This window comes from Colletes latitarsis, chromosome 9, assembly GCF_051014445.1.
Source record: "Colletes latitarsis isolate SP2378_abdomen chromosome 9, iyColLati1, whole genome shotgun sequence".
Taxonomy (NCBI): domain Eukaryota; kingdom Metazoa; phylum Arthropoda; class Insecta; order Hymenoptera; family Colletidae; genus Colletes; species Colletes latitarsis.
Window position 1 is genome coordinate 21346921 of NC_135142.1, and position 16002 is coordinate 21362922.

A 16002-nucleotide genomic window follows, 5' to 3' on the forward strand; every position below is an offset into this window, starting at 1 on the left:
TAATTCACTACTTGATGTGGTGTTTTAATAAAAAGTCTACTAACGTTTGTACTACAGTCTAACTAAAAGTACACAAATTTTACGTGCGTGCAGTTCTGAAACTACTTGTGTATTATCCATTATTGAGCCGTCATTAGCAGCGGCAAAGCCTTCCCTTTAAAATGGTTTTTGAATTTTGTCGATCCGACTTTCCGTTTTCGAGATATCGTAATTTATGTAAAAGGTAATCCTTTTGATTCGACTACGATTTCGCTCGCCGCCTTAGAAAGGCCTATTAACGCGTATTAAAAATACTAAAACTTTAAACGCGTACAGTTCAAAAACCACTAGGGTTTTATTAATTATTGGGTCACTGGTAGAAGCGGCAAAGCCTCCCCTTTAAAATGGTTTTTTGTTTTTGACGATCGGACTTTCCGTTTTCGAGATATCGTAATTTATGTAAAGAGGTATTTTTCTTAATTTGACTATCTCTGTCTCCGTCTGACGCGTCGCGCCGTACCTCCTTGTCTACTCCGCGTACGTGACTCTCGTGACCTAGTTTCGACGTAGTATTTCCAAGAATTTACTACGCACTGTTTACTATTTTCACGCGTGCACGTTCATTGATTTCAACGACGTAAACAAACTTATATCTCCGTAATTAGCCACCGCATCGACTTGAAACTAAAATTGCAATATCTCCGAAACTAATAACGCTATCGACTCGCACAAACGCTCATTTTAAAGGGCATTTCATCCTCTATCCAATGACTATACCAGCTACTATAATTTTTACTATCTTCTATGTTTATTTTGACATTTACTTTGACGCTTGACTTGAAACAAAAATCGTCATATCTCCGGAACTAATAAAGCTATCGACTCGTTTGAACGCTCATTTTAAAGGGAATTTCATCCTCTATCCAATGACTACATCAACTATTATTATTTATGCTATCTTCTATGTTTATTTTTAAATTTACTTTGACACTGTGCACCCAAAGAAGTTTTAACAATTCCTATTAATTATACTACTCGTGTGCGATAACACTGGATCATAAATTGTTTATTTGATTAAAAATGAATCTAAATGTGTATACTTTTTCGTAAATAATTATTTTCTCCGGAACTAACTACGGTGTCAACTTGAAACAAATTTCATCTCAAAGGACACTTCATTTTCTTTTCCATTAATATACCGACTATTATAATTTATACTGTTTTCTATGTGTATTTTGAAAACTAGTTATTAAATAATTTTCAATTAGATTTTATTCAATTTCAAAAGTAATTTTATTTAGTTTTTCAAATTCTAATTTTCATTGAATGTTCGATGCTTACGTTTTACGTATTATGTTAAATTTAGACTTTATGAAATAGTATCGACTAAACTGACCATAATATAGAAAGTTTAACAAAACAATGTTTATTTCTTTACCACAAAACTCGATACGAACTTATGGAACGATTTAATATTTAGAATCATATTTTTTTGAAATTTGTAAACCGAGAATAAAAGATTAGAGTTTACAAAAAATATTTCTTCACCGTCCTTTGAGTTCATTTTATTAATCTTTGCATTTAAGACCCGATTGTTAAATATCGATCATTCGTACAAGTACAAAGTATTCTAATCGACAAGTAGGATTACAGATTTAGGCAACTGGGAGGCGTTTACGGTTTATAACATTTTATTTACATACTTTTAAAGCTCTATTTACAATTAGATGGACGCCATGGGCGCGATAATATCATCTTCGTATATTTAAACTAATCATTGCTCTCTATCGTCGACTCCTACAGATGCACTGTACTTTATAATACATTTATACACGCGATTTGTTTCGCTCGACCTTGCTCACGAATCTTTCCAGTCGCCGTAAAGTCTAATTAGAATCTCTAACTACCCCTAAAACTCCAATTCCGACGCATCGATAACGAAATTTAATATTTCATATAGCTTTATATTGCCACGTACGCGACGAAACAAAGTACTTTTCGTAAACGTTTACGGTTATCCTATGCTACTAATCTCTTAAATTAATCTATGCCTTTTAATCTCTCTTGTATCCAGCGTAATTTCTTTATTTATCGATTACTTCTGTCGGATAAAACGTAAAACTATTAAAGTATTTCATTAAATCCACTAAGTGCAGCTGCTGGATTATTGCGATCGTCGTACGTCGTACGACTCTTTGTTCAAATATAATATAGTAATGCAAAAATAATCAACGTAAACTCTCTGTTTCTCTTCGTGTATCATCGTTTGTGATATGTGTGCATCACAGCTGATTTTTACGTATACTCTCTTCGATCTACCCTAATTTCTACGTGAATAAAAGTTACAACGCTATCACTTCCGCGATTAGACAATTTCGTTTGCATTAAATATTGCTTTTCAATCAATCGTAACCTGTGGTACGATTTCCTAACGCTCGCGATAGACTCGATAGACAAAAAGGTAAAGTATCCTTCAAATTTGCTTAGAGATCCTTTCGTGTTTCGAAAAGACCAAAACTCTCTAGAAACTTCAATCGTTAATTGTGACAAGCCCTCGATAGTTGTAACCCTAATCTCTCGCTTCACGATTTATTTTCAAGCTATTGAAATATTTATTTGTCATAAATACAACATATCTCGGTTGTAATTAAATTCCCTAAATCGTTCTCAAAGGTGATATCCAAAGTCTTCAAATATTTTGCAAGACTCGTTATTTTCATTCAAGGGGTTAAAGCACGTACTTAAAAACCTACTCTTTCTCTATGACTGTCCAACGCCATTACTTCTAAAATTCTCTCTATCTTAAACATTTACATATCCCTTCACCATCCATCTCAACGATCAACAGCAAAAGTCTAATTAAATTCGAAGCACCTCGACGCGCTTCGTCAACCTCCACCAAACCTCTCCAAACCTCGTGCATCCACGTCTACGTATCTGAACATCCCGACTCTTCTGGAGTCTCATTCTCCTGTTCAGGCCGCTTTGTACATGTCGCAGATGATCCTCTCGATAGGTATGATGCCTATGGTCCTCCTGAAGAACAGTTCCTCGATCGCGTGGGTGGACACCGAGCGCAGAGTCGGCAGCAACAGCATCAGCTTGCTAAACCTCAAAGCACCGAACGACGCGCCGCTCAGCCTCTGTCCCAGGGCCAATTGAGCTCCGTCTCTCAATCTAGCGACGGTCGCTGGGTCCCTCAGTCTGCTTCCTGTGCTGGGCGACGCGGAACCGTTGCTGCTTCTGCTGCTGGGAAGCGGCTCGCAGTCCAGACCCGCCTTGAACAGCACGATCGCCCTGATGCACGCGAACTCGTGCTGGTCGAGGTTCATCGCGTGGAAACCAGCCAGCGTTTCCCTGAAACGGTTCACCTCGACGGCCAATCCGAGACCCTGAGGACCTGGCGTGAGCAGAGCCGTCGGGTCCAACGTTGGCAGAATCTGCGCCGCCGCGAGCAAGAACAACTCCCGCCAGGAAGACTCCAACAGAGTCAGCTGGTCCTCCAGGGCCAGGCTCGTTCCCGCCGCCAGGTCTCTGGCCCAATGGACGTTCAGGAAGAGCAATCTCGCAGCCTGCTCGCAGATGGACTCTGCTGTTATCGCTGGGATCAACGGCACGGTCGACAAACCCGCCACGCTCACTGGAATCTGGAAGGCGGAAGAGTGGTTTACGAATACGGTGATCTTGGAGTCTTTTCTTGACGTCTGAAGCAATTGAGTCGAGTTTGAAGACTGGTGGATGGAAGATTTTCTTTGTTATCTTCGTTGAACTTTTGTATTATTGAGTAGTTTGGTTAGTAGAGTAAATTGAAGATGTGTTATTGCAGTAGGAGGAACCTATAGTGATCTTGATTGGAGTCTGCTGAGGTTTGAAGCAATTGGGTTGAATTTGAGAACTCGTGGATGGAAGATTTTCTTTGTTATCTTCGTTGAACTTTTGTATTATTGAGTAGTTTGGTTAGTAGAGTAAATTGAAGATGTGTTATTGCAGTAGGAGGAACCTATAGTGATCTTGGTTGGAGTCTGCTGAGGTTTGAAGCAATTGGGTTGAGTTTGAGAACTTGTGGATGGAAGATTCTTTTTTTATCTTCGTCAGACTTTTGTATTATTGATGTTTAGTGAATTAGCAGAGTACATCAGAGAAGATGTGTTATTGATACGTTATGAGAAACTTGGAATGCTTTCTGTATAGGTTAGTATCGTGTTCGTTGGAATGATCTAGCTCCAATTTGTAATTATTGTACCGTCGAGTAATAATCTCTTCTGTGACTTCTAATTTTAAGATCTTTGCGAATTTTATTATTTCTAACGTGTCACGGGGCATTTGTTACTGTTCGAAGGATTATTAAAGTTTTTGGCTGTCATTCTCCACAATTCAATAGGCCTACATAAGCTTACTGATTGTTTTATAAATTAAGAGTTTGAAGTCTAAGCTTCAGAAAAAATATAATGGAGTGTTGTTAAAGTGTATAATTTTTCCTTCGATACGAGTTTGACTAATTTTTAAACACATATGTTACTTTTGTGTTAGTTCAAAATTTAAGTTACAGTCCTAGGTATTTTGCTGTTTACTAAAAACTAATTCGTGCAAGAAAATATTTCTTTGTCTCGTATTTTGTTTTGTGGGGATGACTGGTGTTGCATAATGTTGTAAATGATCGACGATTTGTTGAAGCAAGACTAATAGAGTGAACTTACCTTGGGCAGTGCCATACTGTTGCAATAAATAGGGTGTGGAAGAGGATGATGAGGGGCTGGCGCTGCGACGGAAACACGAGGCTCGGTCGGTGGTTTAGGCAAAGCCAGATCTAAAGCTCCCGCTGGTGGGGGCACCATGTTGGCCATCATTTCGGGTTCTTTAAAGTATAAGGCCATCTGCCTACGTAGAGTCGAGTTTCGTGGGCCACGTTCGTGTTGCACAGCTGGAAAAATACGAAAATTCGCGTTAATACACCGTTTACCACGCATCGCGGAACGTGTTTATTTATTCTGTGCTGCACATTTTCACGGAAGGTCTATTTTTCACGATATTGCACGAAGATAAATCTTGTAACAACCATTTAATTCATGAGGTAAACAGAATATTTTATTACAAATTATTTTAATTCAAGTGGCCTCAGAGTGGCTTTTCGTACAATATTCTCAACGATTTTTATTTTTTATTGTCTTTATTGATCTCGATATAAAATGGAGAAACTTATATAGCAAAATGTAATTGTACAGAAATAAAAATGAAAAAGGTGTAAAGCTGGAACTTTTAACTTTTAACCCTTAAGTGGACTCTCAGTCTCAATTGAATTACTTTACTTAATGTTGACTTTTACCAAATTGGTAAATGGAAATCAAGTTTCCTTTAAAGGAAATTATTTTTAAATTAAATATTAAACAATTAGGTTAATATTTTGTAAATACTAATATTGTATGCGTATGAGAATGTTACTGCACGTTTTCTCGACTTACCATCTCTGTTCATGCCAGCTTGAATGCACTTGGCCAAGCGACACGCTCGGCATTGGTTCCGATGTGTCTTGTCCACCATGCAACCCCCTTCGGACTTCGCTTTGCAGACATACTGACGATTTCTACGTATCGATCTTTTGAAGAAACCGGCGCAACCGTCACACGCAAATATACCGTAATGCTTCCCCGAAGAATGATCCCGACAGACCTTGCATGGGATATCGTACAGAATGCGGCCTGAAACAACAGAAACAAACCCTTAGAGTTAGTTCAAAAGGCACATTACATAGATTCGAAAGACTCTTTACTGAAAAGCCATCTCAAAGATTTTAGATACTCCAAATTATTATGTAAAGTTTGGTGGAGGATACAATGAAATTAAATATCGGTGAATTTGATTTGCAAAAAGTTAAATTTGGGGTGCAAAGCCTGCAGTGATTCAGATTAACGTTTGAACCCCAATTGGTTCTTCTAACTCTTTAATTATTTAGAACAGCTTTGATCGATGATCACTGATCCGTGACACGAGTTCAGGAAACTTAAATAGACTTAAATCACACAATGCACCGATAGCAGTGTGTCATTTGACCCTTGGAGAAGCCAACGTCGGAACACTTTTCCCAAAGGACACGGCTCACCCCAAGAAACCTGTGCCAGTATCAGCTATCAGCTCAAACAATAAACAGAGTCACTATTTATAGTCTGCACAATTGTATTTAACAAACGTATCGTAGAGCTATTGCAGAAGACACAAGATGTCAATTAAAATTTATTAACTCTATTATAAACCATACTATTCGAAATTCTTATTGTCTAATTTATTCTATACTGCATTATATGTATCTCTTTGACGCCTAGTCTCCCACCAGCGAAAGGGTTAACGACTACTAATAAAGTCTCCCGAAAGTTCGTAGCGCAAACATCGCATTCTGAATAACGTCAAAGCCCCGAAAGTTCCTAAAAATGATCCTAAGCGTCCCGGTGCGCTTCGATTTCCCTAAATTCGACAAAGAGTCTGCCGAGAAAGAGCCCGCGAATCGATCCGCGACAAAACGGGCGCATTGTTGTCCGTTCTCGATGGCAAAACCGAGGAGAAAGCCGCGCCTAATCCGAAGAATGCCGGTATTTTGGATCCGGAACCCGTTTACCAGCGAAAACACGGATCCCGTGAATGACGTCTCCTCCTGAATGGGATCGATTTGTCGCCAAGTTAGGAGGACCTCCAGGACGTACGCGCTTCTATACCTGTTCGTGCTGGCCCTACGAGCGGGACAAGCAAGGGTGTGGTGCGTTTATAATGGGGGTACCAACTCGTTGTCACGGGCTCCGCCTACGCCATTGAGCCCGACGGGGCTCGTGAATGGGGGCTGAATGGACCGGATGTGGCTGCTGCATTCAGCAGCCCTTAAGTGAGCAGCCCGAAACACGACACTTCGCCTCCGTATCGCTTGATCTCCCTCGATCGGTTTCCCTCGGCTCCTTTATCTTACTTAACGTGGATCTTATTATCGGAGAAGGTTAAACGTTTTCGAACCACCACGCCATGTTTCCATTCACTCGCGGATACATACCGAGGATGGAGAGAAATCCGTGAAGAGGTTTATCGATGGGCATCGGGGAACTGTTTCTGAGAATATTTGCTCGGGGAGATAAGGGTGCGAGATTTCGGTGGGTCTGCGAGTCGGTTCGCGACGTTGTTTGAAATTGTTTGCGTTGATCTGCCTCGTGGCGATTGAAAGATTCGATGGTAAATGGAAAAAGTTTGAAGAATTGCAAGGTAAAGTCTTTTCGAGTATTTTTAACGTTTCGATTATTTCGACCTAGTCATTTTTTAAAATTATACAATGAGTAATTAATTTAAATGTTTTTGGAAATGTGGGTGGAATGTGCAAAATATTTGAAATAATTTTACCTAATAATAGTAATATAAAATGAGTCATTTAACTCTTTGCAATTTTAAGACTAGCTATAAGTATTGTTCATTGTTTATACTTGTTTGCACCGAACAGTTTTGTAACATTTGAAACATGTATAGTGCTTGGAAACAGTTTAAAGCATTGTTTAGTGTGAATAAATCGTTGCAAGATAAAGTCGTCCATGTTAATCTATCTATGATTATATTTGGTTAATAAAAATTTGAGGTTCGAAAAAAATTCGTATAATATACTGTGTGTGTCAGTGTGTCTTTTGAACCCTCATATTCGAACCACTTTCCCACAAGAACAACACTAAAAACTATTCATGTTACAGCCCATCAAACTATGTCAATCTGTCTATAATTATATTTGGTTAATAAAAGTTTGAAAGAAAGTCGTATAATATACCGCGTGAAAGCCTCAAATCTCTGATAAAATTCTTTACTAACGAATAAATAGACCGGTAAATTTGATTAATTTCGTCGCAATTAAATCTAAGAATCGAATTAACGAATAAAATCGGACCAAACAGCGACAACCTGTTGATTTCGCCGAGCAACCTTCGCTTATCAATCGCTTTCTGGTCCAAACGAATCGTCATTTTCCGAGTATTTTAATTTGACGTTTGCAGGGAGAAAGTATAAAACCGGGAACAGTTGCGTTTTAAAATATTAATGATAACGTAAGCACCACGCGAAATACAGTGCATGCCTACTGACCGCTGCAGCCACACAGGTTGCAATGACAGGGGTGCACCCTTGCAAACGCAGAGGACACCCTTTTCTCCCACGATGAAGGGAAACTTACATCGCGAATGATATGTTTTTCACGTGCAGACTGTTTCGTAAAATCTCCTGCCAAAGTTCGTTCACGAAACACTTGAAAACGCGTTAATTTCGTCGAAATAATTTAAGTTAACTTGACAGAAGCAAAATTCATTGCTGTATTTAGAAACGTCCATGAATATCCAAACATTCTAAAACGTGCTTTTCGTTTTGTGTAAAAATAATACAAAAGAAAATTTCTATAATGGAATTGCCCTCCCAAACAGCAGATTTAAACCCAATTGAACATCTTTGAAACCATCTAAAATCAAACGACAGAGGATTAGTCTCGAAAAATTGCACAAACTTTTGCAGTCAGTGTCAAACACGATGCAAACAGTCATTGATTCGAATGAATATGTTGCAAAATATTGCACATTTAAAAATGCTAAGAGTGACACGTTTATTGTTCCGGTTTGAAGCAGTTTGAACCCACAGAATAGAAAACGAAACGATATTGCAAACATCTTAGACGCGTTTTACTAACAAAAATGGTAGTTTGAAGTAGATCCAAAAGACAGAAGAGAAAGGAGAGTGCAAAAGCTAGCGTTTTGCGAACGCAAATGCGTTGTTACGCGTGTCCACGCGTCCAATAGTATAATTTCATAGAAACTCCGCGAAACAACCAGCGAATGCAAGGTGGGGGAGGCGTACACGGAGGAACGCGCGTTCTCACATGGGAATCACGCGATAACGCCTTCTGCGAGCCGATATTCGACGGATGCATGAAACTTGCATTCGGTCGACATGGCTCGCGAGTCATTCCGATTGAATTTTTCATCGTCGTGAAATCGAGGTCTGTGTTTTACCGAGCGGCGGTCATCTTCCTTCTGTCGTTTTCCGTCTCGTTGGCTCGTCAATCATTCATGGAATTTTTACAGTGATCGAACTCGATCCTCGCCCTTCCCTCCCCGGAACGAAGAAAAAACTGAAAGGCGAACGCGCAGAAGCGCACGCTTGCTTGCGATTAGCCACACGCAAATCGTGTGCCCGAAGCTAGAACGCGTCGAGGGGGCTGCAAAATCGACTAGCTTTCTCCGAAATTTCCTCACTTTTCCCCTATCCTATTATTCCTCCCAAGTCATTCTTTTCAAGTTGTTCTCGGTCGTTTTGCGATTCGCGAAATACTTACTTCCAGTATCCCGGGTTTCTTCACCCCTTTTTCTTTTTTTAATAATTATTAACGCTAGAACTACCGTCAATTATAAATGTATTTATTTGTACCAATGAAATTGAAACGATAGATGCGTCAGGAAATGTATAATGCAATGGAAATAAGTGTTTATTCATTCATATTCGAGTAAATTTTGTACAAGTTTTAGTAGAAATTACGAATGGGTTATTTTGACTGTTTTGTCATACACATATTTTATTCAACTTCCATTTTTGATAGAAGTAATAGGAATGATGAAATAAACGGAATTTTGAGAGAATGAAAAATAATTATTTTGTGAATTGTGAAAACTATTGTAAATTGTGTTTATTTGCGACCAATAAAAAGATATCCCCAAAATTTCCTAGAAAATTATTTCAGGAAATCCTTGGAGCCGTGCTTTAGTTACTCAAAACGATAATTAATCCTCTTGCTCGAATTCTTTTAAAATACAAAATGGAGAAACCCGAAAAGAAAATTTCTTTGAGAAGTTTATTCAAATATTACTGTAATAAGAGTTAAACATTTTCCGTTCAGTTTTCATAGACTTGTTGCGAAAAATGTTAACACAATAAATCACGTGATTCGAATAAATTTTAATGCAACTAAAAAGGAGAAAATTAATCGAGATTTTCGATGATAGAATTTATCATGAAATATTTGTTGAAATATCGTCCGCGTGAGCGTAGTCTCCGTGGACTTCCGAACCACAGTGTTTTTCATGTTTCGATCGAAACATTGAAGTTATAAGCAGTTGAAGTTTGCCACCCTAAAATTACGCGATCGTCGACGGAGGGGTTAATTTCGTGGCCGATTCGACCGGATGTGATTCACTCCGGCCAAAGCGTCACTTTATTCGAAACTTTTCTTTCTTTCGAGCGCCCATTGGTCGCGTAGTCTCGATGATGCAGGTTTCGTGACGGTGGAATCGAGAGAGAAAAAAAAGTTCGACGCGATCGCCAACCGCGAAAGGGTGAAAATGTATTCCACGACGTCGAACGAAAAGTTGAACGGAGTTCAAGTTTCGAAACTTCACCCTAATGGCTGGGGACAACTTTTCTTGCGTGCATCCGTCGTTTAAACATATTTAATTGAACGATTCCTTCGTCTTTTTTTCGTTCGAGTACCTAGGACTTGGAAACTTTTCGAAAAATAATTTCGAAAGTCAAACGATGTATTCTGCCAACAGATTAGAGGATATTTACTGATAGCGATAAATAAATAATTTTGACAATCGATATTCATTCAAAATATATTGTAAATCTGTCATAACAAAATATAGAAATATTCGAAAAATTCTCATCTACGATTTTACTGGAAGGGTAATTAAAAAGAAATTTACAAAGGAGGCTTTGTTTCAAGTAAACAGTGTTTCTAGGGAGGGGTTGGGATAATCTTCCCTTAAAATTACCGCGCGAAAAAACCTCCGGAATCCCAGGATTAAAGTGCCTTTGTCTATGGTTATGCTCAGATGGTTTCTTGCATTTTGTGGAATGGAGAATTTTACGAATGAAAACTACTTAGATAAAAAATAATTCGAGTATGGCTTGAGAAATATTACACGTTTAATATCATGCACTAAATAGCCATAGGCAATGCTAAATCCGCAATATGACCCGGTTCAAATATTTCCAGCGATACCAAAGCGCAGGTGACGAACAGTAGAGTATCTCGGATCGCTTAGGCGATATCATCGTTCATATTGTCATCATCCATCAGGTGTTACGTGCATCGTTAGTGGAGCATGGGAATTTCGCGGCATGTGTGAGGAACCAGACCCATCGAAGTACACGCGAACGCAGCGCATACGCGCATTCATCCGTCATCTGCTTGCATCGTCGCGATTGCAAGGGTTGCGATCCACCCTCCGGGCGAAAGATGCGCGCCATTCTCCTCTATCTGCTTTTTCACCTTCCTATCGTCATTCCCTCCGTTTAGCTCTGTTATTTCGACGGTTCTAATAATCGTGCTCCAGCCTTGGGTGAAATTAATGATAAACAACCGGAGGCTACTGTGCGCGGCGTTTCTTTAGAATATTCACAGGGCCTTTACGATTTATCTCGATCGATTAGGTAGAAAGTTATCCAGCGACTTTACGTCGAAAAACTTTCGTCTCATATGGAAAATTGAATTAAAATATTCGAGAAATAATTAACGTATTTTCTCAACCTCCAAAATACCTTTTTTTCTATTATAGTAGGGGTTGGATGTCTTTATAATCATCGAATAAAAATTTATGTCTAACAATTTTATAGAAACTTTACGTTTTGTGAGCTAACATATACAGGGCGTTCGGCCACCCCTGGGAAAAATTTTAATGGGGGATTCTAGAGGCCAAAATAAGACGAAAATCAAGAATACCAATTTGTTGATGAAGGCTTCGTTAAACAGTTATTAACGTTTAAAGTTCCGCCAATACTGAATTTTTTTCTCGAAAGTGGGTAGGATTTCGGGGGTATGTCTAATGTCCAAAAATGATTGTAATTGACCCCCGTAATCGAAAATAATTTTTCCAGAACGATTTGAAATTTTTTAATTTTGTCGAAAAATTTCACATCTCGAATCTTTTTTCTAGGTAATGAGTAGGATTTCGGGGATATGACTGTTCACTAAAAATGATTATAATTGACCCCTGCAGCCAAAAATATTTTTTTTAGAACGATTTGAAATTTTTTTTTTTCGCCGAAAAATTTAGGCACCAACCCCCCTGTCGATTTTTCTTAAAAATTCGTTTTTCATTTTTAGTCATTTTGTTTGACACCGTACAGAAAAGTTGTGTAATACTTTTTTGTAGGTACCTATGAGCTCTACTTCAGAAAAAAGTTTCATTGAAATATATCCACAATTGTAGGAGTTATGGCTGTTTGAAAATTGGACCATTTTTATAGGGTTTTTCTCATTTTGCGGGGTCAAGGACCAACTTTTCGAATATTTTTGCGATTTATACATATTCTCCAGCAAAATACGCGTAGTTTGCTTTTTTAAACATTAAAATCGTCCAATCCGTTCAGAAGTTATGACGTTTTAAAGATTCGCATGAAAATTTAGGCAGCCATTTCTGGTCAGAAATTATATTTTCGATAAGGAATTTTTTTCTCGAAACTGAGTAGGATTTCGGGGGGTATGTCTAATGACCAAAAATGCTTGCAATTGACCCCTGCAACTAAAAATAATTTTTCCAAAACGATTCGAAAGTTTTTTTTTTCACCCAAAACTTTCAGTACTTATTTGAATTTTTTTCTCGTAAGTGGGTAGGATTTCGGAAGTATGTGTATTCACCAAAAATGATTGTAATTGACCCTTGCAACCGAAAATAATTTTTCCAGAACGATTTGAAATTTTTGAATTTAATTCTTAATAACTTTTTAACGAAGCCTCCATCAACAAATTGGTATTCTTGATTTTCGTTTTATTTTGGTCTCTAGAATCCTCTATTAAAATTTTTCTCAGGGGTGGCCGAACACCCTGTATAACTAAACTACTTAATTCGGTATTAGTAGACTGCTGATGTTTGTGCATTTATGGGAAATTAGAATTCTCAAAAGACTACAGAATGCACTTAATATACAAAAATATAAGAAATCCTTAAAGATACGAATTATTATATTTGGGGGTTGAGACAACCCTCTACAAAGCTTCCATTTCGTTAATTCTATTTATAAAAATATGGGTTTGCCTTTAATAATTGCCTTGAAAATTGCTATATTTCTCGAATTAAACTAGGGAAACAGACAATCAGAACGACGAGTAACATTGTATACATAATTATGAAATTTGTCTCGCTCGAACAAACATCAACTATGAATTAAAACTCGGTTTACTGAACACAGTGATGGGTGTATGTAGCCAGGTGAATTCTGAAACATTGTTTCGTTGGTTGGTTGCGTCACGAATTGGCGCAATAATTGAACAAATGACGCGGCAACCTGTCGGGCGCCACGGAGATTCCTAGTTATCGTGTTATATTTTTACCATCTGCCGTTAGTTTCTCATGGATGAATGCCACCAGGGACGAATCATTTAAATACACCACTGTCCACCCCGTTTAAATGCCGCATATGCTATTTGTTTCACACGAGATGAGCCGCGCGATGAGAAGCACCCTTCCTGCGACGCGATGATTAGCAACGCTGCTCGCCTCTTCGTGTCATTAACGATTCGATAATTAATACTATATCTAAAATTTGAAACGAAAATGGAAAAAGACGAATTTGTTATACGAAAAGTAAAGAGAGTATTTTAGAATAACAGATTTCTATTATAGAAACACCCTAGTTTAATCTAAAAAATTAATGGTTTCTCGGTCTTACAACCTAATTAATTTAAAAATGATTCGAGTTTACAAAATAAAAAAAGAAATCTATAACAAAATTCTATAATCTATCTATTATAATATTCGGAGGCTCCTATATACGAAGAGTTATTACATTTTTGGAAAGAAATTTAAATGAAATTTATGTTGTTTCTTCAATAGTTTGATTATTGAAAATTTAATAAGTTTCGAAGAATATAGAGATATTTTTGCCGTGGATTAACAATTCGACCATGGACAGCCGTAGAAATACTGGTTTTTTACGAGCACTAGACTCCCGCGGATCGTTAACGTTCCATCACCCACCAACCCTGACCACGACGAGGCGAAAATTAAAAAAAAGGTGACACCTTTCCTACAGGTACGAAGATTCGCGTAGAGGGCAATTACTACCTCCTTCGATTGTGACGCCGGTTTTATATGGCAGCAGACAGGAGCTTTTACGACTGTGGTTTCAGAGCTAACGAGTATTGTAAACGCAGGTACCAATTTATCGTCGCCCACGTAATGAACATGGCTACCGGCGAAGAGAGAACGAAAGGAATTACGTTAATCTATCGGGGAGGGAAACGGCTAATCCCGAAACCTTAAAAACTCCGCTGAAGATAAAAAACCGACAAAAAATTTGTCGGTTCCCTTCTTTGCAAAATAAGTAAAGTAATTTGGAAATTTGAATGTTTCGAGTCAGATTGCCACGGAGAAAGTGAATTTCTTTATACGACGAAGAGACGGGGACTTTTAAGTGAAAATGCGCGAATTTCGTCCAACGCGAGCCGCGTCGCGTTAATTTCAATCCCTGCAAAGAATTTAAAGCTTTCGATGACACAGATTTTCGGTTGGGATGATTTTCGAGTAACCAAAATCAAATTTTCTTATTTTTACAGTGAGAAAGTTCGATAACAAAAGGGAACAATTGAAAGCTGCAACGGTGTTTTCAATTTTCTCAGTTAAGAATATTTATGTTAAATTTTAACGATTTTTTAATATTACAAAATCGCTTCTATTCTACAATGATTGGCTTTTCAAAATAAAAATTTATGGAGAAACTATCGAATACAAGGATATCCATCATTTATCAACGTGTACCAATATATTGCAAAAATGACTTTTACGCGATTTTGATGCTACTACTATTTCTTTTAAAATATATTTTTGGTTCTACTATGTTACACAGTTTACGTTTATACAATATGGGATATTTTGTTTGCTTGCCAAAGGCAATCGTAAATATTGAGAATCGAAGACAGCAGGTATACGCGCGAATCATGTCGACAACAGATTTTAGCGTCGGATTATACTGTAACTGTAAGTATTTGTTTGCCAGAATATTTGAAAAGTGTACGCGGTGTACCATAGAAGGTCAGGGAAGGATTTCAGTTCTTTTCAGTATGGCGAACAAATCGGTGACATAAAATGAAAAGGAAAATATTTTCTACGTATAATACACACTCCCGTAAGTTTATATCGACTCGTTCGAACTTGGAATTTATACTCTATTTTCGATTCGATTCGAGGCAGATTTACTCACAGTACAATAACAATAGAATATATTTTACACATCACAAAATTATTGACCATAAAATATATACACATACGTTACCACCGAGTTCGAAATAGTTAAAAAGGATAAAAATTGCAACTCAATTTTAATCGATCGATAAACGAACGTGACAGGCACGAGTAAATAAAATAAATTAATAAACATCTAATTCTACACTGGATGAAAATTCTCAGTAACGAAGGGTAAAAGTAACTCAATGGCGATCCTCCTCTAGAAGTCGAAATCGAATCAAGCACAAACTTACTGGACGAGGCAGGCATCTTCGGCTGTGGCACAGGCATATGCCCAATCTGTGGCTCCTGGTTTTGCATCTTCACTCAACAACACACCACCACTGCGCAGGCAACGTGTCGCGGTTGACAGCGAGACGACGACTCGAGCAACGAAAAACAACGTACGATCGCGCGAAACGGTATGCTCGGATGGTTGGATCGCGACTGAAAACTGGCATCCGACTAGGAGGACTTCCGCGCACCGAAAACCGAAGGACTACTCGACGTCCCTTCGCTTCCTGCCTCCGGATACTCGAAACAAGGGCTAACTTCGCGACGGAACGTAACTGACAGTCATCGTGGCCGGGACTTCTTGATGGTAAGCACGGCTCCTGACCGTTTTCAAACAGGCAGAGCGACGCCGTCGGGACGCTTCATTGGCCAGCGACTTCCCTACCCTCGAAAAAGGGCGGTCCTTTCGAAAGGAGCTGGTTCGTCCCCGACTCGACGGGGGTTGAACGTCACCACGAGCCACCAGGGAGAGGTGGCGAACGAACGGGGTCGTTCAGATGTTCCCCACCATCCT

At 38.6% G+C, this 16002-nt stretch overlaps 1 protein-coding gene across 1 annotated transcript; it reads right to left on the reverse strand.

The window, feature by feature from the left end:
• Positions 1 to 2954: 2954 nt before the first annotated feature.
• On the reverse strand, positions 2955 to 15515 carry Tll (nuclear receptor subfamily 2 group E member tailless). The gene is made up of 4 exons (XM_076772459.1): positions 15449 to 15515; positions 5439 to 5675; positions 4677 to 4900; positions 2955 to 3626 (listed from the first exon to the last, which is right to left on the reverse strand). Exons 1-4 carry the CDS (start codon positions 15513 to 15515, stop codon positions 2955 to 2957), a joined length of 1200 nt encoding a protein of 399 aa, XP_076628574.1.
• Positions 15516 to 16002: the final 487 nt, after the last annotated feature.

Bases quoted from the DNA above. Each gene is read 5' to 3' on its own strand.
- Tll (XM_076772459.1), bottom strand. From the start codon at position 15,515: ATGCAAAACCAGGAGCCACAGATTGGGCATATGCCTGTGCCACAGCCG. The intron at 5,676-15,448 runs GTAAGTTTGTGC...CTGTTGTTTCAG, and splicing joins GAAGATGCCTGCCTCGTCCA to GCCGCATTCTGTACGATATC. The intron at 4,901-5,438 runs GTAAGTCGAGAA...GTATTTTTCCAG, and splicing joins AGCTGGCATGAACAGAGATG to CTGTGCAACACGAACGTGGC.